At 36.6% G+C, this 26,417-nt stretch overlaps 1 protein-coding gene across 4 annotated transcripts in view; it reads left to right on the forward strand.

The window, feature by feature from the left end:
* The window catches only part of CTNNA2 (catenin alpha 2), a 494,091-nt gene extending 468,011 nt beyond the window's left edge, over window positions 1–26,080 (forward strand). For 3 of the 4 annotated variants that reach the window (XM_026846640.1, XM_026846642.1, XM_026846643.1), the window contains 2 exons: window positions 7,890–8,033; window positions 24,921–26,080. In XM_026846640.1, coding sequence (XP_026702441.1) covers window positions 7,890–8,033; window positions 24,921–25,208 — 432 coding nt within the window. In that variant the 3' untranslated portion in view covers window positions 25,209–26,080. The remainder of the gene's footprint in view (window positions 1–7,889; window positions 8,034–24,920) is intronic. The other variant, XM_026846641.1, reaches the window with a different exon arrangement.
* Window positions 26,081–26,417: the final 337 nt, after the last annotated feature.

Genomic DNA, 26,417 nt, shown 5'->3' on the forward strand with positions numbered 1-26,417 from the left:
ATCATTAACCATTGTAAAGATTTACAAAGTAATTCAATATAATATGTTATGATTAAAACAGCAACTTACCTACAGATTAAAAAATGACAAGATTCATACTAATCTACTCTATGGTACCTAAATCAATGCATTTATACATGGGCATTCACAAACCCCAGATGTACAAACACACAGAGAGACGGAAATATTTTGATCCAGTGAAATAAGTATGTACCCACAGTCGTGAAAATAACTGTATGCCTAAACAGATCAGTAGGTAGAGAGGGTGGGTGAAAGAGAAACTAGCTCAAAGTTAAAATTTCCCTTTTGTTGAGATTAAGTAATTACAATGCATTGGCATTCCTCAACAGGTGATAATTGAGACTTGAGAGGGTCTTCCATTGGCTCTAATAATGAACAGTACCTTAAGGTTTTTGGTACCTGAGAGGCATCCCAGCTCAGAGGAGATGCTGGTCACAGGCTTGCTGCGATCCAGGAGAGCTCAAAGGCTCTCACTTGGGGTTGCTATTTATAGGGTCCAAAGTAACTGACTTTCGTCAGGTACTTTTCCACTCTGGCCCAGTTCGAGTGATGAAATATTCTGGTGTTTTCCACCAGTTGCACAGGCCAAGAGCTTGATGGATGTGCAGTTCTGTTACTGTTCTCCCTTAGCCATGTCCCAAGCACAAGTGTCCCAAGCTGTCAGGAGGTGACGGGCTGTTAAAACTGTCCGTAAGCAATAGGGGGAGCAGGAGACAGGCATGCCAAGGGGGTGTCTTAACGCGCTCTGGTTCACTGCCGTTCGCAGTCCGTACCACCTTAGGTTGGTCTGTGGCCCAGGAGGGGGTTTGGAATCACTCCAAGCACCGAGCTGCCTAGGGAGGAGGAGGAGTGGAGGAATTGCACCACCACATGACAAATGCATATAACCTAGGTGAATATACTCGAATTGGTAAAAGGAAGGAAAAGACGGAGCCAGGGACCCTATAGATAATTATTAAATTACTCAATAATATATTTTGACCTTTATGATATTTTTTTTTAATAATTTAAGATTTTTTCTTTTGCAAGTTACTTTCCAAGTTTATCCACTGTTTCACCCACAAGACTGTGGTAAGAATTTAGAATTGCCAAAAAGGGAGTTTACAAATATGAGCAGTGTATCACATAGGTACCAATGCTGTGAAAATAAAGTAAATTTGGACTCATGAAAAGATATTTGTTTAGGATGGGGTTGGTGGAAAGGAGTTCTGTTTTGAGACTTGGAATGAAAGCAATGGGTAAAGGAGAGGACTTTGGAAATAATAAGGAAGTAAGCCAAAGAACTTTAAATATGAGATATGAAATCGAAAGAAAAAGCCAACCCAAAAAGCAAGATAGGAATATGAAATCAAAGAATTGCAATGGTGGGAAAAGACTAAGATAAAGTCAGGACCGTGAGGTTGGTTGGACCCCACAATAATCTCTACTCTCCTACTAAAACAAGCAAGGAGAGAAAATAAAAATTTAGGGTATTTATTCTGGCAGAGCCAAAGTTACCACCATAAAAAGACGGCTTCCAGGACAGGAAGGCTGGGACTAGACATTGACGTGAGAGACATTGATTTACACTGTATATTCAACTAGCTCATATCATCTGCTTTGTGAGAAATGAAAGAAATGAAAAATACAGGGAGAGGTTTCAGCTGTGCCTTTTGGGATGGAGATATATTTAAGTCACCTCTACATATGTGTTGGAATGTATGCAGAAATATATTGATATATGTGAGGGTGAAATAAAGCTGTAACAAGTGTGCTCTGTTCCAAAATACATGGCGATATGAAGCACATGATGCTTATAAATATACAAGTTTTGATAAGCCTTTATCTGGAACAAATTGTTTGAGCTTTTCTATTTGTGACTAAGAGAGGAATCTCCCAACTCCTGCTGGCATGGGCTGTATCCCTCAATGCACTGTCCAAGAAAGGGACTACCTGATGATGTGGAAACATAAAAAATTTATCATCCTGACACTGAGTCGATTTACTACTCCTGAAGGATAAAGGCATCAGTGAGTTATGCAGGTTAATCAAAATGAGTGCTGATAAAATCCCTCATGGTCATATATTCATTATATGTGATGTGCTTTATGGAAATGCTGTCTAAAAAAAAAAAAAAAAAAAAAAAAAAAAAAAAAAAAGAAGACATAAATAGATGTATTTGTAGTGGTTCTAAAGCCATTTACAATACCTCTTCCAAATATGTAGTAATAATAAAGATTTATTTCATTAGATGAAGCTTACCTATTGCTTCCCAGTAAAGGTAGCATGGACCAGGAGCCCAGAGAGTTTATGCAATTGGCATCCTTGGAGGGATACAAGCCCCATATAGACAGTGCAGCGTCTGAGCAGATCTAATGTTGGTAATCAACTCATTTTAAGTCAAAAGTTGTACAAGAGATCTCCAGAGGTCTTTTTCAAATGACATTTAGAGAGTATTTTGATTCGGCTAAGCGAAGGATCCCATAGGATCTTACTTCCATGTTTGTGAGTTCACATGATTTTGCTTTTATAACTCTTGTTGGATTGGACAGTAGTACGTATCCTCAGCTTTGGGCATCTGAGGGATCATAAGTATGATCCCCACAAAGAATAGCGCAGAAGGCTTTGGAAAGATTGATTTATTTTTATTAGTGTTATGGTTATTTCTTCAAAGCAGCTGAGTGAAGGGGGATTGGCTGTGGGCAGACTTTATATTATGTAAGGAAAAGTAGATGAATGAAGCTTAAGACATAAGTGCAAAATGCAACAAGAAAATATTTATTATTAAATAATAGTTCTTTTGAAGCCACAATGTTCGGCTATAAGGCTGTTTTCAGGACTAAGGAAATATCTCATTGTATATAGAAGCACATGTACACACACACACACACACATAAATACGAGACAGTATATCCTGCATAAATGGGAAGATGTTATCTAGAATTTCATTTGCAAAGTGAAATCACATTGCACTTGTCTTCATTAGAACGTATTCATGGAGGCAAGAGGCACGCACACCATCTATATGTCTACATTTAGCAGGATAAAATTTAGACATGTCAGACTTTTATCCTTATTAAGAAGCATTTTGGCTACAGGGAACATGCTGTTGAGCTTTATCAGGTAACAAATATTCATGAATTGTGAAGATTACATTTATTGAAATTTCTCATTAGGAGAGTTTTCTGCAAAGTAAAGCATTTCTGATACCAAATAATGTTAAGCCATTTAATTCCGTGAGAACAAAGCAAAGTGTTGCAGATTCAAGACTGAGGCTTAAAACAAATATGATCATAGAAAAAGATTAGAGAATTGAAGGAAATCCTTATATATATGCTTCATTACATCCTACTTTTGTTTTTAAAATAGTAACCACTCTAAAATCCAAAGCTTTCCTGCTACAGCAGTTATGGCTTCAGTCCAGCTTGGTTTACTATTCCAGGTCATGCTGAGTGAGATGGGAAAAAAATAGGAATATTATGGTTTTCTGATACACAAAGTGCATCAGCCCTGCAATACTTAGCAAGGCCTGGAGACCATTCTAACATACCATAAGGTTTGGTCCTGAAGTACTGTTCCTATAAAAATTACTATAAAGAATGAGAGGACTTCAGTACTGTCTCATGTTCACTTCTCTTCCAGTCTTACTGCCTTTAAAGGAGGTGGTTTGGGACCAAGCTTCAACATTTTTTATTAAATAATTTTTTTTTCCCCTGGGGCATTCTCACCTGGTCTCCTTAATTCACAGCACAGATTTGCTAAGAGGTACATCCTGAGGATTTAAATAAAAGTTAGGTTTGTTTCTTGCACATGGAATTATGGGGAACTGGATTTACATAATGACAGATTTAACACAATAAGAGATTTTGGATTGTGTTGCTTATACAGAAGTACATCTTTTAGCTCTTGCAATTATTTAACTTCCTGATTTGGATAGCGGTAAGACTTCATCTCACTCCTAAAAGTACTATCAGATGATGTTTTTGCAGATATTAAAAGAATAACAACTTCAGACTCATCAGTTCCTTTGACTTTAATTATAGTTCTTGACAACCTGAGTTGCAGATGAGTAACACACACACAGAAACACTCACAGGCAAGAAGACATACCCTCAAGATAAAACATCAACAGGTTTTCCCAGCCTGAGCAGAATCAATTGCAAATACTGAACAAAACAGCTTACAACAAAAGTGTTTAAGAAAACTCACAATCGGAATATATTTCCATTAAATGTAGGAGGTCATAATAGTCTTTAGGAAGAGATCAAAGTGAGTGAGGAAAGTTAAAAGTTGCCTTATGTCTTTTACCTCTGGAATATTTTCTTCTGCACTTGGAATATAATATTATTACTATTACCGTTATCAATTGTGAACTTCCTAGGAGCAAAGGAAAAATATGTCTGTTCTCACATCACATCCTTATTTTTACATAACTGATAGGCAGCTGCATCAACAAAAAGGGTTTGTTTTGTAGAATGTATTCAAGACATTGATATGGAGTCAAAGTAAAAAACTATCCAGGATCAGAAAAATCAGTCCTAACCTCTTACTGTTAGATATTTTCAAATGCTTTCTGTTAACATCAGTTCTTTCTAATTCTGACAAATACACCATCAAAATACTCCGTGAACTTGGATGCCAGGTAGGTAATGCTATCGCTAGAAGAAGAGACAACACATGCAAGTGATGTATCCTAAATCGTATCAAACACCAAATTAGAACTCTATAAAGCTGGATTAGAGCAGCAATACCTGATCCAAAAGACTGCAGAGACATTTTCATCCTTTCTTATACCTGCAACTAGATTCAGCATTCCCATTGTCAAAAAATTAGAGAAGCTGCAGCTTTATTCAGTCCAAATGGGATGTTACATATTTCGTCATTCCTTAGCTGTGACAGATAATGAACCAAAACGCCTTTTCCATTCATCCATCAAGCTGAGCCACTACAGCAACAAGACTTCTTTGGGTCAGAGGCATGTCTGTGTTAGGGTTTCAGACTTCTATGATGTGTGTCAGCTTGGCATTTTTACATGGCCTTTTCAAGCTGTTTCAGTTTCTTAAAATATATTTCTCTTATCTTCTATAGGTATAACAGTAGTGTGTATAATGTTGCTGCATGGTCGGTACTCCGCAGCTTTTCAGTCTTGCTACACTCAAAACTTTAGAGAAAGCAGCCACTGGTACCTTAATGGTGCCTGCCCATTCCTCATCATCTGTCTGTCTATTAAAGCAAGGAATAAAGCACGTCGGTGTTTTTTTCCAACAGATCTTTGTTATCAAACTGAAGATGAACCGTTTTTAAACTTGATTTCTAGTGCCTCGGTGCAAGTGATTAAATCAATTCCTCGATCTGCATTCGCTCAGTTTTCTTATGCCGTTAGGTTTAAGTTACATTCCCTAAGAAAATATTTTACAATCTTCATTTACTGTCTCTTTGCATTTCCATACATTCATTTACTAAATCTTAGTTGTATACTTGGAACACTTGGAAGATTTCCCTCCCTTCTTGAATGTATATACATTTTTCAAATGTTTTCAGTTAGGTATATTCTTTATCTGCTTTTGTGCACTGTTTGGACAAGTAATATATTCTACTGTATGTTCACAAATCAGTCTTATCTTTTTTGCTCTTTCCTTAATTTTCCATTTGTCAACTACAGATATCGTACTAAGCAGGTCAAAACAAGATTTCAGATTTGAGCAGTGCTAGCCCAAAATACAATCTGGGGTATTATCTGCTACCTAATCTATCGAACTGTTTATATCACATTATCATGATGTAATTTAATCATATTTCTGCATATCTCTCATCTTACGTTGTTATTGGAGATTATTCTTGGCCATATTCAGTCTTCTGGAATTTACTTGTGCTACTTCCAAAGGTTTCTATTCCAATAAGAGTCAATTTATTTATTTTTAGGAGATAGTAAAACTGCTACTACAAGTGTAACATTCCTCATATTTCAGGATATATCCTCTGATCATCCTTCTCATTATCAGACTGAGCAAGCTTGCTCAGACTTCATAAGGTCTGGTGGTCCCAGGAGTTTGAAATGTATTCCTACTTTATTTGGCAAAAACAACTGTGGTGCAATAGTCAAGTCAGAGATAAGTTATAAATTAACTGAACTCTACTTGGTACTTTTTACCGTGAAAGCCTTTAAAAGTTCAATTTTTATTTTCTCTTGGCAGACTAGTAGACATACATGCTAATAAGGAGTAGATTCCATACAAGGTACCAGAGGTGGATTTTCTCCTCTTTATCTTCATACATGCAAACAGCTCAAAAGCAAGATAATATGAAATCAGACAGATATATATTTAATTGAATTATGAACTGAAATTCACAGCACTATCATCACTTTACATTCCTCAGATGCAGCCTAGTTTTGCATTGTGTTCCTGAAATTATATATCATCTCTAACATTCACAATAGCTCTTAATTTAGTCAACTGGACTAGCCTTAAATCCACAAATATACTAGTCTAAAGTAGCACCTGCAGGATTAGGTTATGATAAAGGTTTTGAAGGTTAAGAAGAAACATACTTGACTTCTGTTATTAGGTGAAGTGATTGGTACTAGAGTCACACTCTTTTTTCAATAGAAGGAAAGGAGAGAAAACCAAAGAGTGCACAAACAGAGCAGGGAATACACATTAATCGTTACTAAGAGTGAAAAAAAAAATCATGATTAGATTCCAATTTACATGATCCTTGTAGCAACAAAAAGCCTAAGGGAAAACGTCAGTATTAACTCTGTGTGCTTATAATACATACACTTAAAAAAAGATTTAAGCAGCATTCCTTTTTCATCTTCCAAAAAGCAGGATCTTATGCTTGCACTCTTTACTGGCACTGAATAGTCCCCCATTCTTTGAGCAGTTTTATTTAAAGGAGTTAGGTTTAGCAGCATATACTATTTTTTTTTCAATTTTAGCATACAGCTAGGTTATTAAGAAAATCTGAATAATATGAGCAATTAAGTTTACTCTTGGACCTGTTTTGCAGAATTTGGGTGATAAAAATTCCATTTAGAATAAATTAGAATGAATATCCCATTTTAAGCCCTCCAGTTTCAGTTCTTGGGATTTTTTTGGGGAGGAAAAAAAAAAAAAAAAAAAAAAAAAAAAAAAAAAAAAAGTGCTTCAGCTTGTAAGGTTGTCACTGTCCAAAAATATACAATCTTTAAAAGCATCACCTCTTTGCAATGTTGTTGATATTTTCTAGAACTTTAAAGTGTGCTCTGCAAATAAATGTATGCCCAGAATTTTTATAATTCCCTCACTTATTCCTTCAGCACAGTTTGTTCTCATTTTCCATGTGAGAAAAACATATTCCTTCCTGACCTCCTCCGTATAGTGGTGTAGGTGGCCTACCCTCTTGTTTCCAAAGGTCATCCCAGGGGGCTGGATTGTGTAATGTTTATTCAGCACTGGTGGACCAAAGTATAATTCCATTGTAGTCACTGGAATTTCAGCTGCTTGTACCAGTGTTTATGGTTTTGCGCAGTTTGGCTGTTCTAAACCATACGCAAAATGATGTTACTTGGATGAATTTCAACCAAATTCATGCCTGATCTGATGTCAATCAGATTTAATGGGGATAGAGCTTTCTATCCTTTCTGGTTTTCATCAAAAGGTGCCAAAATTCATCCCCTTTCCCAATCGGCAAACCCTTTAGAGCTTGCGTGCTCAACCTGTGCTATGAGAACAAGTGAGAGGAACCACCAGACAGCGGGGTTACTCATCGTGGAAGAGTCCCTGTTTCCTTGACCAAGCATAGCTCCTTCAGCACACGTTTTCCTCTCTCCTCACCTCTACGGTACGGCACAATATTTCTCTTGCTCTCTCTCTCACTATCTCTTTTCTGTATCTCTCGGAAATCAGACTGGAGTTCAGAGCACTTTCACTACCTTTTATGAGGTAGAGTGTGATGTCATAGATGGGGGCAGGGCTAGTCAACTTTCTACCCACCCACCCACCTGTGCTGAGGGAGCTACGCTTGAGACCGGAAGCAGTGACTCCTCGACGGTGAGTAACCTCCTGTCTCATCTCTATCTTTACAGATCTGGGGGTGGAGGGAAAAGACATGAGAATGGGGGGATTTTTTTTGTTAGCTTCTTTTCCTTTTAGTAATTAACCCTAGGGCTCACAGAATGAACTGCATGCGTTGTGAAAAATCATTTTCTTCCTGCTCTGAAGTCCTAGAGTTAATGTCCTCTCTCAAACAATGACCACGTTTCTTTGCAGAGGTGGTCCATTTACTGGTGGTTAAACTGATCCTTCAGTGTTTATCTTGCATTATGAAATGGCAGACTCTGGTCCCCTTGAACTCAGTTGCTAAACTTCCATTAATTTAATTACAGTAGTGCTGGACCGTAATTTTTCTAAAGTACTTTGTGATTAAAGATAGATCATGTTATTTATATATTTATCTCTATTAACTGTGAATAATGCCTCTTTATACAGGACAGGATTTTTATTTTCTATGCTCTCTGTTACTGTTTTTATTTGCTTTATACAGAATGTTTATGAAGCTCTGTATTGACAATAAGCCAATTATAACACCTATTTTATAGAAGAAATAAAATCAAAGGTAAATTGTGGAAGATGTGATATTAAGCAGGAAATCGAATCCCAGGAGATATAACTGAGATTAAATCTTTGAAAGTATAAATCAAAGCATTGGATTTTTTTCTGTAATAAGAGCTTGAGATGGGCAGGGATATTTCTCACTCAATTTCTTGGTGTTTTTCTTGTGTCACTACCTAAACATTACTATTTTACTTTAAAACATTGTCTTGTTACCTATTTCCCATGGCCCCAAGTATTACTGCTTCACTGTTTTAATATCCCTCAGCATTTCAAAAAAGACAAGATGGACTGCGAAGATCTACCTTTCTTGTTCTGCCTCTTGGGTATCTATTAAAGCTGTCAAGATGCCAGAGCTCTCATCCTAAAGGGCAGAATAAGGATCATATAAAGATTTTGACCCCTAGGGATACCGCAAATATTGCTGTCCTTGTTCATGTAAAGGTCTTTACCAGCTCCGTGTGGGGTCTTGTCAAATCTCCATGAAAAGCACTAAAAGGCAGCGCTACATACTCTATAAATCAAAGACAAAGAGAGTGCAATCACAGCCTTTTCAGCAGAGGTGGTCCGTATTCTGATTGATGAAGTACTTCTACTTTCAGGTGACTAGGTGGCTTTGAGGAATCGGGTATGAGATGCAGACCATTCCATCTTCTGGTCAGTGGCATGTATTGGGGATTGGTCAGCAGTGATGGATAGATATTCCTCCCTGATGACTCAGTGATGCTCTTTGTATCAGTGCATGGGAGATCTGAATGAAATTCCGGGAGGATGAAAGTGTTGTTTACAGTGCTCTCAAAACTTTCACTGATGACTGTTTCCTTTCCTGTCAGAGAGAAAAATAAGGACAAAGAATACAAAAATTGGCTCCCTGACAAGGTGGTAGCTAGCTTTGAATAATGTGTGCAAAGAGTTTTATTACTACTGCTTATTCCTTAAGTGAACCAAACATTGAAGTCTCCAAATCTTCCTTTGCGAAGCCAAGAACTTGTCTAGCAAATTCAGCTTCCCTAGCAAACTTTGATCTTTTCAGTAGGAATGGAAAAGCAGACTAGTCAATCTCTAATGTTTCACTGGGAAAACTTTATAAGAATTGCTGCTGTTAAAGATGATTTGAGGTTTGTTCTTTTCAAAGGGAAATGCTTTGAGGTAAAATTTAATTTAGATCCGAAGCACATCCTCTGCTGATGATTTTATAAAATTGTCTTTGCACATAATTATTCTTGCACAATGCAGAAGACTAATTTTTGTACAGAACTGGTAAAAGATAAGGACCAACCGTACAGTGCCCCTGATCTCACTTCAGTGATATGAAAGCAGTTTGGTGGCACAGAGAGGGATTTTTTTTAAAAAAAAAGTTATATAAGGATTGGGAACAGGAAATCAGAATTTGTATCATTCAGTAATTATGGTGAATTAGAGATAGTGATCAGCACTGAGGGGATCTTGTGAAACAGAGATGTCAGTGGATTGCTTTAAATCCAGAGAAATTTCACTCTCTAAATTTGTCTCGTAAGATGAGCAAATTAGCAGTTGGCTGATTTATGTATAGGGGGAGTTTGTAGAGGGAATGATATTCAAAATGACACAAACTGTTGCGATAATTAACCTGGAATCTGCCTGTGCCAAATCTAATGACAAATTCTTGTCCATGCAACCCCAGGATCTGAGTTTGTCTGAGTAACTTAACACTGGGAGAATAAATAGCCTAATTTTACATTTACTGAGTTAACTCCCCTGTTAAATTATTTTACTGGCAGCTGTGATAAAAAAAAATAAATAAATAAATAAATAAAATTAAAACATCTAAAGTGTACAGATTCCTGTATTTTACAGCTTTGGCTTAAATGTGTATTCAAGTCAGCTGCAATGTTTGTTTTAACTGTATGTTATTTAGATGTACATAACTTAAAAGAAAACATAATAAGGGCTAGTTTTCAGCTGATTTTATTTAGCATGTAATATGAAAACTTATCTGAGCATCTTCAATATAAGCTAAATTAAATGAGTTAAATCTTCATAAGTATTTTGCAAACTGAAAGTTACTTTGCGATAAGGCATTCTTAAAAATAGTGTTGTATTATGTTTTCAGGCTCATTGTTTATTACTGACTCAAAGCAGAAGTAGTACCTAGTATATTTATACCCATATATTTAAGGAGGTCAGCATTTAAATTACAGATTTGCTCCTCAGCATACTGGCAAGGCGTGAGCAATACTTTATTGATGTAAGATCATATACAGGGATCAAACATTTTTTCAGTATGATTAAGATGACTATGTAAAATTCCCAATTTTTCTGTATTTGCCAGGCTGATTTCTCTTACAAGTTGAATTAAAACTTTGTGGGTTGCTTCTTACCTTCTTTTTCTATATGAGAAGTGAGGGAGAGCTGTGAAACGCACCATCTGTTCGCAAACCGTGTCAGCTGGCAGATAGATGCTTATCACCCTGCCCTCTCTTACTGCAGTTTTAGGCTGGTATAACACCATTGATTCAAAATGAATTACTTCTGATTTAATCTTGTTTAAGCAAAAGAAGTCACAATGATAGTGCACAACATTCTAGAGGACGCTTCGTGTTGATTTAAATTGCAATCCTTTTAAACTTCGACCTCAGCTCATTTGAATTGTCAACAAAATTGCTCACTGGCACTTGCACTGAGTATAGTGGTTGCAGGCAACAAGGGCTGCCTTTACACCCAGGACTTTCTGTTTCTGGGACAGTTGGATTTCAAAGGCGTTACACATGATTCTCTTCAATCATAATCCTTTGGGTTTCTATCCGTCCCATCTGGGTGTCTCAAAGCAAACACGGTGGTGTACCCTCATACAACTGAAAACTAAAGCAAATATTGCCGTGATTTCCTTTCTGCAAATGAGAATACTGAGCCACACTCAAGGCAGAAAAGAGCTATAGAATCACGATGAGTTTCAAACATGATGTCCTCCTTCAGGATTCAGATAATTTTCCAGACCAGCATTTCTCTGTCTTCCATTCTGTATTCCAGTTTCCACTCTGGATGGCCAAATAAAAATAAAAACAAAAACAGGAGAAAGCGTTCACTGCAAATAAGTATGGTTTGAGAAAGAGTTAGAAAGAAATCTTGTAGTAACAGGGGGAGGCTACTCCACTCAAGAGAGTAGGCCTGTAGTGTAAGGAAATTGGAGCATTTTATTATTCAGAAAGATTTCACTTGAATTTTGAAGAGTTTTTGACTATTATCTCCGTTGCTATGTGGAGAGTGATTCATGTAGCCAGGTGTAAACATCTGCATTTGAGATGCTCAATCCAGGCTTCCTTTATAATTAGTGGAGATCAATAGACATTTCTAGAGAGCAGATATTCTTGTTTCGGCTACATGCTGACACCTGGTTAGATTAGTAACATCTTAAAAAAATTACAGAGGCATGGGTAGGTGAATTGAACCATGTATTCAGACAAGCATAGAGTCGGAGGATTTAGCCTTGGCAGTCTTTTGAGGGTATATATTCATGTGTATGTGATGTGAACTTTCTGTAAGCTTAGCTGCTGGAGAAATTTTTTTTTTTTTTTTTTTTTTTTTCTGGACAGAAATATTTAAATTGTTTTGTAGGGAGCATTTATCTATATAAAGTAGATCTCTCAGGGTCCCAGTTTCATTAGTTTCTGTAGTTGGAGAGATTAATAAGTTTTTTAGTATGTAGTTTTCCCTCGCTTGACATTTTTGGGGATCAAAAGAGAAGAATTAAGGAAAACAATCTCAAAACTATTCATTGTTTGTTTGAATTCTTGGACTTCTCAGACAAATCCAAGGACAATTTGTTTTGCAGATGCTGAGCATCTTAGCCCAGATTCATTGTACTATCATTAGTATTCTAATGACATTTAGGATGTCTAAATATAACTAAAAAGGTGAGGTACTCTGGCCTATCTCCATAGAAAATGAATCCATGAAGGACCTCAGGTTCTCCACAGTTCATGGTCTGCAACAAGCACAGAAGGAGCCTGGAATGCCTTGGTCCATTACTAGGAATTAGGATGAGCAAAGGATAAGACTGAAAAACTTGCCTAGGTCACCGAACAAATCATCTCAATGGTTTTTATGAGCAGCCCTATTTTTCTTGCCTGCATTCTTAAGAGAAATTGTTACATTACGGCATCTGAAAATATGGTGCTGAGGGTTCTAGTGCCACCCAGTTATGAACAGTTCTTGGATCCTGACTAATATTAAAAGACATTCAGTCACAATTTTTCTGATGCTAAGTGCAAGCAAGCCTATAGGTAATCATGACTAATGTACAATATTTAAGTTAGGTAAGAGCTTTAAAAGAAAAGAGCCCGTGCAAATGCTTTTTCATTTCACCGTTCTTCTAAATATTAGCTGAGTTTATACCTTCATCTCCTTTACATAAATTCTGGATTAGAGAGAAGATTTGGAGATGTGGTTGAATTAATTTGGTTTTGTGCAGGGAAAATTGTCCTGAGGTGAAAAGCACAGAAATTATTTGGGTTATGTGAATCATTGAGGCTATAAGTACCTCTGCATTTGTTGTTCAGGGAAGATGCTATCTAAAATACTGAATCACAATAGAAAATGGAGACCAGGTAAATTAGGATTTCCTAACATGAATATTTTCTGAACAGAGTAGTACAGGACTTAACCAGCCTGAGCAAGCTATTAAATATTTGTCAATAATTGGTGATATTTTTTCCTTCCTTCTACAGTTACTCAGTTTGTCCCTTTGGATAAGACACTTACTCTTCTTACAGTAAAAATAAGATCACCAGCATCATCTACACAACTCTCTTAGATACATTTGCATGCATACAGAAGAGAAGGCTAAGGGGAGATACTGTTAGCTACAACTACCTGACTGGATGATCTAGAAGAGCCAGATCCAGCCTTGTCAGAGGTACATAGTGACAGGAAAAGGGACAACAAACACAAGTTTTAACGTGGGAAATTCCAATTAGATATAAGGAACAAAAATTTTACATTGAGCATAGTGAAATTTAAGTGTAGGGTGGATGTGTTTAGTCCAGAGATGTGGGAGACTACCTATCCTTGGACATACTCAGAATTTGAGCAAAATCCTGAGCAACCTCATCCAATTAAATCTGTTTTGAGCAGGGCATTGGACTAGATGTCCTCAAAAGGTTCTTTTCATCCGAAAATATTCTATGATTATATGAATATTTGTGTAATAATAGGTGAGTAATAAAAAGTCAGCCTTTACAATTCAGAGCATAATTTTACTCATTCCAATTTATTCTTAATTTGCTGTTGTCTTTGCTTTTTCTTTCCTTGTGAACTGCAATGGCCTTTACAATTGTTTCTGGTTTGTTCTGGTTTCATTTGCAGTCAACAGTTATTACTAGCTGATTTGCCTTTTTTTTTTTTTAATAACGTTTAGTGTTAGCTGAAGTTAAAAATGTAATGAACAAATGCATTCACAAATTGTATATTCAGTAGTAGACCAAGCAAAAAACTAGTAAGGAACACTTACTGTATTTTACTTAACCACTGATTGAGTTGGTCAAGCAAATAGAACAGTTAATTGTCAAAAATGTATTTGGAATAAAATGTTAGAATTTCCATTACAAATTATTTGCAATATATTATTAAGCTAGCTCCACCAGTACTGAGACTTTTCTGAAAATCTGAAATGGGGGTCTTTCTTGAACACTACTGTGGAGATTCAATTTTGTTTCTTTATTTCATTGCATGCTGTTGTAAAGTCCTGGAAAGTGCTCAGGGAATCAGACAAAGTAATATTTTCACTGCTGAGTGAAACAAGAGTTGAGCAACACTGCAAGCACCCTCAGCTCCAAGGAAGTAAAAGCCTTTTAGCAACTCAGCAGTGATCAATACCTTGAATGGTCAAGCCCTTTATCTGCTTCTATGAGACATAAAGTATACATAAACAACAGAAGGCAAATTTTGGGAAGGAAGGAACAGTGGTCCTGGTACTGTCTTCCATTCTATGAGAGGATTTTGTTTTCTTCGTTTTGACTCTGTTTGATGCATTGTTTCCAAGCCCTTTCCTGAGAAAAGCCAGCTATGCCTGTAGAGCAGCTCTCTTCAAAGTGTCTCTGTGCTGACCTGGGCAAGCCTAACTTTAGAGATGTGAAGCTAGCTGAAGGAGAAAATTTGCCTCAAAATGTGACAGATCTTCACAGTTGAAGACACGGAGATAACTCACATACAGATACCATTCTGACAGTTTTACAAATTAAAAAAGAAGTTGGAAAAATATCACATTTCTCAGCACTGCAGTCTGAAATCTTGCATTATGCTGCTTTTTTTTCTTTTTGTTTTCATTGTGACAAAATCGAGAGGAATAGCAGGAGATAACATATTCTCGTGTAAAGAATATAGCGTTTCTGTGCTTTACTGATTCTTTTTACCCCAAGTCTCCTGCATTTTATCACTTGAGTACAATTTCCAGCCAACCAGACATGATTTGGACTCCCTTCAGGTAAGACTGTAAGAAAGAAGTGTTTTTATTGTTAATATATCTGCTGTCTACATAAAGAACAAAACGCTTGCTTCCAAAACTCAGTTTCAAACAGCACTAGATTATTTTGGGCTTTTAAAATTATATCCATCTTCAAATTACATACAAGTCAGAACTCAAGTCAGGAGGAGGGAGATCAGAGGCACAGACTAATTACATATCCCATATTTCCTCTTTCAGATTTAATTGCAATTGAATATGAAAGTGTAAATTTGTACTGAGATGCTTTTGACAGAGTCCTGTCAGCACTTTTCTAGCTGTGACATCATGATCAGACAATGTTGTATCTTGTGTAGACTTCTGGCATCTGAATCCGTGTGTAAAATGGTATATACAGTCGTGGTGATACACAGGCCACTTCCATAGAGTTTTGCATTAACGACTTTTTTATTGGGCCTAATACTGAGCTTTGACAGACTTCTTACTCTCATTTTCTTCAGTAAGCCTCCTGGCGATGTTAAAACACTTTAGTTATAGTTTGAGTTACCCTATCCTGTCAAACATAGTTTGTACTTCCTTCATTTTTGTGACAGATGTTTTACCTTATCCTTGAAGATTAAGTAGGAGCCTATCTTCAAATCAGTCACATGAAAGTCTGTTTCCTGTTAATCTTTCAAGGATTCAGATCAAACCATTCCACGGAACAGAATGATTTTAAAGTTGTAAATGTGCTTGTATTAATTTTGCTGCAATTAGTAATACAACTGTGATGGCCGTTAGACAATCATGGGTTTTGTCCGTGACATTCCATTTTAGGCATCATTCTCCAGGCATTAGTTCTATGGAGAATGAGGTAAATTTAGAAGAAAAAAAACCTCAGCCATCGTGGCAGAATATTCATTCCCATGTTTGTCAATTGTAAGTCGATGTAAAAAATTATTTCTTTCTCTACATTCAACCTTAGCAAAGAAAACGTGTAGTAACGCAACTGTAGAGTTGGCAAAGTTGTGGGGTGAAACCTTGTTCCCATCTGCAAAACTCCTTTGAGTTCATTGACTGAGGATTTCTTCCTTGGTCTGTGGAATTGTTCCAGATGTTTGGGCGTTCAGACTGATGTCAAATATCCTAACTCACTAACAGATTCTGGAAGTTTTGAGGCAGCATGTTAGCATGAAAATGACTGATAAAGCGAGCTTATTTAAAAAGATTATTGCTATGTATGATTGCTTGTCCTTACACTGTTTCTGGCATGTTATGAATTGTCCTGGTTTGGCATCTCTTTCCTGATGTGTAAGGGCAGATAATGAGCAGAAGAAAAAGAACTGGTTCCGATAATTTTTTATTATGGGCCAAAGTATTTTCCTCCATTAAATTCTGAAAAGAATGCAGCAATATATTAATTAAATATTAAATACTGAGGAGGTAACCTACATTAGGTTTGGCATCTACAAGAAAAATTGTAAATTTTGTGTTATAGCAGTAATGTCATATTGGATAAATAATGTGCTGACCATAAATACAGTTGATGCTTATAAAAACTTTTACATCTATCAGAAATTCCATAATATATTTTTCACCTTTGGGACCTGCCAAGCTGGAAAGAAATCAGTAATAATTATATTTCACACACAAAACATAAACAAAAACAAAAACAAAAACAAAAACAAAACAAAAAAAACCCAAACAAACACAAAAACCAGGTAACTTTAACTTCCAGTTGTTTCAAACTGTCTTATTTTTCATTTCAACATTTCAATTGTTAAAATATGAGCTGTCATGCTAGGTCATTAGAAGGACAAACACTGACAGTGTGGAACATCAGCCACTGATATAAAAATGACATTTTGATTAAGTCTGAATCAGAAGGACATTTAGTGATTTCCACTTGTAAAACTAGATGGACTGAAGTTAAAGAAGATAGGTGTCTGAGTCCTGCCTAAAACTTATACTCGCTTTCTCATCCCTGAGCTGTGATCCTCAAACTCCAGCCTCATATAGCATCTGCATTTCCCGCATTAATGTTCCCCGTGTGTGTGTGTGGCTCCAGAACATGCACACTCATATGTTAGTTAGAACTCTTCTTGGAAGCCTACCACACTTAGCCAAAATTACAATTGGGTGCTTCGCCATGTTACTAGATGATGCAGTGAGCGATTTCAGTGCATACAGAACTTGTTGGGGCAGGCTGGGCAGCAGAGTTGGACGTGTGGAATATCCCCAGTGGTGTACTCTTGCCTCTGGGCCCAAAGAGAACAGGTTTCAGTATCTTTCAGACTACATAACCCGTGAGTCAGGCTTTTTGCAAGGCTTCTTGTTAAAGATCCATCCGCTTGTGGCTGTTTATGAGGGGAGAAGAGAGGGCAAAGCAAATGAGTAAATAGGCAAATGATCATGAAAAGATCATGACACCTCAATCTGAGAGAGATCGAGGGGGGCTGGAGCGAGGGCAGAGGAGGGCAACGAGGCTGGGGAAGGGCTGGAGAATCAATCCTGTGAGGAGCCAGGGAAGGAGCTGGGAGTGTTCAGGGTGAGGAGGAGGAGGCTGAGGGGAGCCCTCATCCCTCTCTGCAGCTCCTGACAGGACATTGCAGAGAGGCTGGGGCTGGGCTCTGCTCCCAGGGGATCAGGGACAGGACAAGAGGGAACGGCTGGAAACTGCCCCAGGGGAGGGTCAGGCTGGGCAGGAGGAGAAAATGTTTCCCAGACAGAGTGGTCCGAGAGTGGAACAGGCTGCCCAGGGACGGGGGAGTCCCCATCCCTGGGGGGGTTTCAGGGCCGTTGGGATGAGCTGTGGGGGATGTGGGGTAGGGGAGAACTTTGTAGAGTCGGGCTGAGGGTTGGACTTGGTGATCCTGAGGGGCTTTTCCAACCTGAGTAATCCTGTGATTCTGTGACATTGAAGCCCACGTTTCAGTCTCCCAACAGAGAAGGCAAAAAGATTCTTTTTGTTTTCCTCAAAAAAATATTTGTAAGCTTTCTGACACCACTATGACATTTGAGTGCAGTCTCCACTAGATGAGTATTTCTGAGTCGGTGCATGGCTTACTATTCCTGATACTTTTGGAGAAACAAAAGATATGCAGGGCTCCTGATGTTTCAGTCAAGTGGCCTTTATGTCTTCCTACAATAAAAGTAAAGGACTGCTGAATACATTTGAGGACTGCTGAATACATTTGAGGGCATTTAGGTGGTATTCCTTAACTTTACAGTTAGTATTCTTATTTTATCATAAGCTTAGCTTATTTATGCAAACCTCTTCATTTAGTGAATGAAGTATAACCCCCTAATTTTAGTGATATTCAGTGTTAAATCGTATTTTATGATTATATTTATATATTGGTTTTAGTTTCATATTAAGTATTCTCCTCAATGCAAATGAATTGGAATATCATTTTTTCCTTTTATCCTTTTTCTTTTAAAACAGCCTGAAGTAAGCAAATCAACTGTATGAATGCAGTTTATCTGTTTATCTTTTATTGGAAATGCCAGTATTGGGAGTATTTTTATATGCTTATGCTTTTTACACTGGCATAAAGCAGTTGGTAACCTGTTGAGCTTGTAAATTAAACGTGTTTTAAAATAGCAATAGCCCTTAGAAAACAGAAGATACTTGGTATGCTTGTGTGTTGTCAGCATTTGAGATGGCAGCCTTTGTTAAATGCAACCAAATGGGCTCGGGAATGCCTATGGATTTCTTACCTGTAATTGAAAAAATGCAAGGGACAGTTATTCAGGGGACAGGACACCTATAAAACACAGCTACCTGCAGAATGAATTCAATATTCAACATGTATAAAGGAGCAAGTTAATTGCAATCAAATGTGAAAATAAACAGCTAGGAAAATTGTATAATACTATTTTCTCTATGTAGCCAGAGATGCCTTTCTAACACCATTGGGGCCACATTACATTCCAAATAATGACATTCTGTCATAGACTTTCACATATATAGGATGGTTTTCTCACAATAGACCCATATCTAGAAAAACCTTACGAGCATTTTCAAGTGACTGACTTCAGCTACCTCATAGTAGTGCTGATAAATAGCAGGTGTCTCCTACCATGGGGATGAGTGCATCTGAATAGCAAACGGGCCATTCCTGCATTGGCTGTCACTAGTAGTATCATGTTTTATGCATGAATTGTGCCACACAAAAATGTAAGACATAACTATTGTGAAGATTTTTTTCTTTTATATATATATATATATAGATATATAGATATATAGATATATATAGATATATAGATATATATGTATATCTTACACGTGTCTGTAGGACTGGATCTACTATTAAGCACTGCTGAGACAAAAATGTTCAATTATATAAGAATGTAATCTGGGACAATGGTATTCCTGATTCACGCTCCAGATTCATAATTGCTCTCTGTAACCTTAGGTGCTCTAGAGGCTCTTAATTGACTTTTTGGTTTGTGTTAACAGCAGCTGTACCTGTCCACGAAAGTATGAACTTGCTTATAAAAGCAGGAGAAGCAGGGAATGCACCCGGAATTCACACAGCCTTACGGGCTTGGCAATGCCTCTGTCGCCTGCTAAAGGCATACAAACCGAGTCTTCGCCAAGAGTATTCCAAAGGTTACAAATTCTTCTTCAACATGTTAAATAAACGACAATTGCTCTTCCCGATCTGTACAGAGTAAACCAGACTAGACTCTTTTTATCAATAATTACTAACAGGAATTTTTTTTTTTGCATTCAGACATTTCAAGGAAAATATGGACCATTGTTATCATCTAAACCGTCTTCCTGCATAACTGATGCGTAGGCTCCCGGAATTAATGGGCATTAAAAATAATCCAGTAGTTATGCTCAAGCTGGAGTGCACATAAATTACAAAAACATCCATACTGATTTCACAATTTCTAGAGATAGAATGGCTGTCTTTCATTAGCTGTTGTGATTAATTAATATCGATGATAAAAATTTTCAGCTAATTAATACCTAAAAGGACCTTCTTCACCTTTCAGCCTTTAAATTCTGTTTTATCTTTGTCTAATCTGTTGAACTCAAAATATTATCAGCTTCCTGTTACTATGTACTTGCTGATTTTGATCAACTCATTTTTTTTTCATCATGTACTTTCGTAATGGAAAAAACAGAGCTGGCTGAATCTTTCCCATAAAAGATGGTTTTTGTTCTTGAGGTTCTTTACATTCTTTCCAGTTCCTCAGTGCTGGGCTTGCATTGAGGACTCAGTGCTCCTTAACTGTGGACAGATGATAATCTGAATAAGGTAATTTTACATCTTTTATCCATGTCCTCCTTTTTGTATACTCAGGGAGTATTTCCTAGGATCATGCATAGGATAAAGTTCCTTATTGTGTAAGTAGATATCATCTGCTACAAAGTTGGTCAAATTGAAATCTGTATTTCTGACTTTTACCAGCTTATTGGATATCAATCACTTGCCCTCTGTGTGAGTTAATACTTTCCCAATTGTTATCTTATCTGCAAATTTCATCAATTGACTTTTTTCCAAGTTTATTAAATATTAGTATTGTAAATATTAGTATTAGTATTGCAGAAATATTAGTATTGTAAAGCTGACATGTTTTGTCCAAGAGCCCACTGCAAAAGTCACTCTTTAGAAATTATTTTTTTTGTGTGTATACATACTTTTGGAAACTTAACCATTAGAGAATGTGGAATCATTCTGTACGGGCCTTGTTAATTTTGTATCAGCTGAAGTTTTTAATCAAACCGCCACGTAGCACCAAGATTTAAGTTACTTTCAAAATATTTTTACCCACAAAAACATTTGGTTGCCATTAACTGTATTTCTTCCCTCTCCCTTTATTTATGAAATCTCTCATAGACATTTCATTATTTTATTTCAGAGTGCTGTCAGCTGAACTGGCCTATAATTTCACAGGTCATTCTATTTGCGCTGCTCAAATATTTCCAGACTAGGAACTATCTACAATTCTTTTGATGTCTTCCCCCACTTTACAAGGTTTATTAAAATCGACAATAGTGATATAGAACATTCTTAAGCAACCAACTACATATAGTATATCCTCGCTCACTGGAAATACAGATTTATTTTTTTTTTTCTCAATTTCCATTACTTTTTGTGGTGTATTTCTGATTATGAGGATATCTCTAGAAATTAAATTTTGTCCCTTCTAAAAACTGTGGTATAATTCTTCACCATTACAGTGATGTGACAATGCAGGGTGAACAACTCTTTTCATTTGCTCTACTGTTAAGGAGAAAATTTTCCAGCTTTATTCTCTGCCATTTCTTCAGCTATTTTGGTATTGTAATTGCTGGTTATTTTACTTCAATTATGTGTATATGTAAAAGAAGCAAGAAATCTTGATTGTCACAAGGTTCTGGAAAATTCCACATATAGTGCAGGAAAAATGCAGCCCAGCTAATAAGCAGATCAAAAACTCCTCAAAGCCTTAAGCATTTTTGGGGAGAAAACCCCCAAATTTTCTTCTTGGCAGGTACTAGGGTCTGCTGCTCCAGTGTCGTAGTCTTGCATTCATTAATTGCAATGTTAGATTGTAGCAAAACTTACTTTTTTTTTTTTTTTTTTTTTTTTTTTTTTCCCCAGAATGATTTGTGCCTTCCCTGCGTAGTTGGCAGTTTTTACCTGGATAAGTGGCAGGTTCCAGTGTGGTGATTCTTAGGTTCTTTATGAATTTTGAATTTTCCCAGCATTCTCTGTTCTTGGAGTTTTATGGGCCAATAACCTAAATTTCTCTCTTATGTTTATGAGAGGTTTTTTTTCCTAAATGGAGGCAAATGTATATGTAAAAAGATCTAAGTAGCAGAACACTATTGTTCTGTGTAACAAGTCAAAGGCTCTGTTAGCTGTTAGCACGGAAAGTTATTGTTATATTCGTAATTCCCTAACCATTGCTAAGGTATGAAGTTTGCCTTCTGTGCTGAGCAATAATTTCCTAGTGGTACTTTTATTTGTAATGTTAATTTTCCTTCCTTCCTTTTTTTTTTTTTTATTATTAACATTATCTGTTTGGAAATGTGCATATGTTTCTCTGCCTGGATTTTGTAAGGAATTAACTCACTAAGGGCTTGATTCACTGCTGCCTCGTTCCAGCTTTATGCCCCTGTAGCTCTGCTGATGCCAGAGCACAGCTTAAAACTGAAGTAACGCTGTACTGTAGTGAGATCTAAATGTTAATTGAAATGATGTTCATTCAGTTTAATTCTTCTTTACTGAGCCATAATACAAGCAAGGAGCTGGAGGCAATAAGAAAATCACTGGAAGTGCATGGGTAGCCAAATTGGGTACATGGGATGGCTACCAGCAGATTTTGGAGAACACTCATCGCCTAATACTATTACAGGGGGTTTATGTCTCTTTTCTGATTCCAAGACTTTGAAAGCATTTTACGATATGAATGGATATTGAGGGCAAAGACTAAGTATCTGCATGTTCAACTGTGATTAATAATGGTGAAAATAGAGAGCGCTTATTTACTGTAACAGCAGATTGAAACTAGAGATAATTAAAATGGCATCAAAATATGTAACGTGGCTTTCTAAACGAGATCACTGCAATCTGCATTTGATTGTGCAGAAGTACATGCTTCTGCACACCCTTATCGATATACTCCATAAAATTACTAATGTGTATAAAGATGTAGATTGCATCCTTTGTATGGTTTTAAGCGTCTAATTTAGGTGCCTCCTCATTTCAGAACGCTTCCTTGAGTCATTCTGTTCCTTAATATACGCCCCATGTAAAACAGCTACCAGAGCTCTTTTCATAAAGAAACGCTGGAAAATGTGAGGCTATTAGAAACCTTCAACAAATTCATTCAGGAATGTGCAATATAGTCTTGATCCAGTCAGTTTATCCACATTGATTATGAAGTAAACACTGTTTGATGGTATCACTTTATATTCAATATCAATCCACCAGTGTTTCAAAAAGAATCATTTAACAATGAATAATGCCTGATTGTAGATCTCTGCAGTAAATTAGAATATCCTGATTTAATAGAGTGTGATCTGTTATTTGCCAACAAACATACAGATTGCCTTATAAATCATGCAGTAGTGTGGTTACAGAATAACACTATACTGAATTATATTTCATTACTCCCTATTGAACAGTCATGTTTCTGCCATATAATGTAATTTTCCATCTTTTAACTTAGTTTCTTCTCCTAACAGAAAATACAAATTAGACCTGAGGAAAAATATTTACTGGGGGCAGGCAATTAACTATGCGTATCAGGGAAAGGCACCAAGTATGTGAAAATCATTAAAATGCTTTTTTTTGTTTTTCACCTCACTGTATGTAGCTGTTTATGTATTTAATGAATCATAATGAGTATAAGGCGACAGCTGAGGAAATAAAAAATGATAGGTAAGTCTATAGATTAATGTGATTCCAGACACAGGCTTTCTGTAATGTCTATTCTTGTTCGCATCAGTCACTGACACTTCAGAAAGAGGTTTCTCCTGAACTCTTCTGTTAATGATTCAGAATATTTGAGGTGAAGTATAATATGGTTTTTGTGATTGCCGTATGAGTGTTTATCCTGGTTACCTTGCTTAGAACTGATGTTAAGAAATCATATGCTCCCAAAATACGGAGCAGGAAAGGTTTGGAGGGAAACAGGCCTTTTATCCTCATTAAAAATAGCTCAGAATTTACAGAGCAAGAAGGGTGGAATTAAAGATTTAAAATAATATTACCTCCAAAATCGTTCCTACAAACTGGGAAAGACTTATAAAAAAAAAAAAAAATGAGGCAGCTTCCATGGCAGAACTGAAAGCCTTTATCGCAAAGAATATATCTCCCTTTTTCAGTATTTTGGGAAAGGGATAATTGAACATCCTAAATAGCAACCTGGGTTGCTGCAGTACTTAAGAGCGTATTTTTAGCACCTACTAATTTGAGCATGTCCAGTTGGATTTAACAAGTGCCTAATTCATGTTTTGGAACATTGAGACATTGCTTTGAAGTCCTATTATCTGCTTAAATTAGTTTGTTTTTTTTTTAAATTTGGCTGGGGATATGTACTTGATATCAGTGTATAATGGAAGCTTGCTGACTGGAAGTCCCAGTGGTATGAAGTTCAACAAGTTCTTAAGGCCTCTTACATCCAGAGGTCCCAGGAATCTCAGGCAGACTCGTTCATGGGAGAAACACAAGGGTATATGTATGAAAAGCCTGCTAAGCATAAAGTAAGATTCCTTGTGAACGTAAGTAGCTCATATATTACAGTAGCTACAAAGACCTGCAGTTAACTGTTTCATCTTTTTATTTCTTTAGGGGTTTCAAAATCTCCTTTCATCTTTTCAGATGGGATTCTCTAACAACCTCAGCACTGGCCTCCTGTTGTTCCTGTAGACATCATTGGGGGTGTTATCCTGGGCTTAATAGGAATAATTAGAACAAACCTGAACACTCGAGAAAAATCCCTGTTGACCTGTTTTGTGGTTTCTGACATGTAAAAGTAAATTTTAAAAAGTTGAAGTGAGAAGTAACTTGTGCGTGTGTGTGTGTGTGTGTGTGTGTGTGTGTGTATGTGAAAAAAAGAGGCAACTTCTTCACCTGTAGAGAAAGATTAAAAAAAAAAAAAACAAAAAAACAACACCACAAAAAAAAAAACCGAAACAACAACAAAAAAAAACAGAAAACACAAGCTTTTCCTTTGAATTATTAAAAAATTTAATGTGAGGTACTACAGTTTTACCTTTACAGTTCAGTGTATTGTTGTTGCCAGTGGTTGTTACTACAAGCTACTTGATTAACCCTGAGGGACAAGATTCATTTCATCTTTAATGAGATCTGAGAGTATCCAGACTTCAGTCAGGAAACGGTCCAGTGATCCAGTCATGGAATAACCTTGCTGTATTTCATTTTCTTTTCTATTCGTAGCTGGACAGTGCCACTTCTCTCATCCAGGCAGCTAAAAATCTGATGAACGCTGTGGTCCTTACAGTGAAAGCATCATATGTGGCTTCCACTAAATATCAGAAGGTCTATGGTACTGCTGCAGTGAACTCACCTGTTGTATCTTGGAAGATGAAGGCCCCTGAGAAGAAACCTCTAGTAAAGAGAGAAAAACCAGAAGAATATCAGACAAGAGTGAGAAGAGGGTCCCAGAAGAAACATATTTCCCCTGTACAGGCCTTAAGTGAATTTAAAGCTATGGATTCATTCTGAAACACTAAGCTTTACCAGGAGGGTTTTATATTCTTTTTGTATGCATACCTGCCGACTTGTATGCGTCTGGCATGGGGTGGGGGGGAAGCAGTGTCAATTTGCATGCAACCTGAGACTCTATTGAAGTAACGAACTTTCTGCAATGCCAAAATTTAGGGCATTCACTTCTGATGTTAAATGGACTTACTCCAAGCTTCCTTTTTAAACTAAACTATAGCATTAAATTGGCCAAAGAATTTGCATCACAGGGGTACGTGTGGATTAAATAACAAATTCAAGTCTAAACCCCAAAATTTTTATGCATGCAAGAAACATTAGGTTGGCAGGTATATTAAGTGGAAAGAAAAAAAAAAAAAAAAAAAAAAAAAAAAAAAACTTGTATTGCTTCTGTTCCAGTGCAAAAATGTACTAGCCAATATGCTTAAATGTGTGGCCCAATAATTAAATGATATAACTTTTAAGTCATCTTCATTATAGTATGTGAATTTTTAAAACAGATACAAACTAATTCATCTTAAAAATGCTTCTTTTAAAACATATTTTGTTCTTTATATTCTAGTAGTGTTATGATTGCTCACATTTCAATTAATCCCATTAATATGACCAGAGGTTTACTTTTGCCAATTGAATTCCTTATGGTGGAGTATGAAGCACAATATGGTGATTGACATTGCCTTTTATATTATGATTATTATGATGATGATTATTATAATATTAGTAATAGAAGACCTGGTGGTGGAATGTTTAGACACGCGGAAACTGACAGTGTGAGAATTTAGAGGCAATTATGTAGGTGTAGCTTGGATTACAGGTATCTGACATACCATTGTAACCACTAACTCAATAAACTCATTTAACCTTGGAATCCTCAACACGGCTTGTCTCTTTTAACGCTTAGATCTCCCCTGCATTATAGATGATTTAGACAGTGGTTAATTTTGTCTCGTGCTGCTGCTTTTTTTTTTTTTTTTTTTTTTTTTTTTTTTTTTTTTTTTGAAAGGAAGACATTACATTAATTTTCTTGTTTTTATAACCTGGATAGCCAAACTTGGTCAGTGGGTCTAAACCAGAGTTTAAATCTGAGACAGATCTAAGCCTCAATTCATGTGAGACATGGTCAGGTGTGGGGTGAGATTATTTAAAAACGACACCTCAGAAACAGCATAATGATAGTTTATTAAGCTTATAAGGTAAGCATCACAGAACCTT

The sequence above is a fragment of the Athene cunicularia genome, assembly GCF_003259725.1.
Source record: "Athene cunicularia isolate RWA chromosome 4 unlocalized genomic scaffold, athCun1 chr4_part1, whole genome shotgun sequence".
NCBI lineage: Eukaryota > Metazoa > Chordata > Aves > Strigiformes > Strigidae > Athene > Athene cunicularia.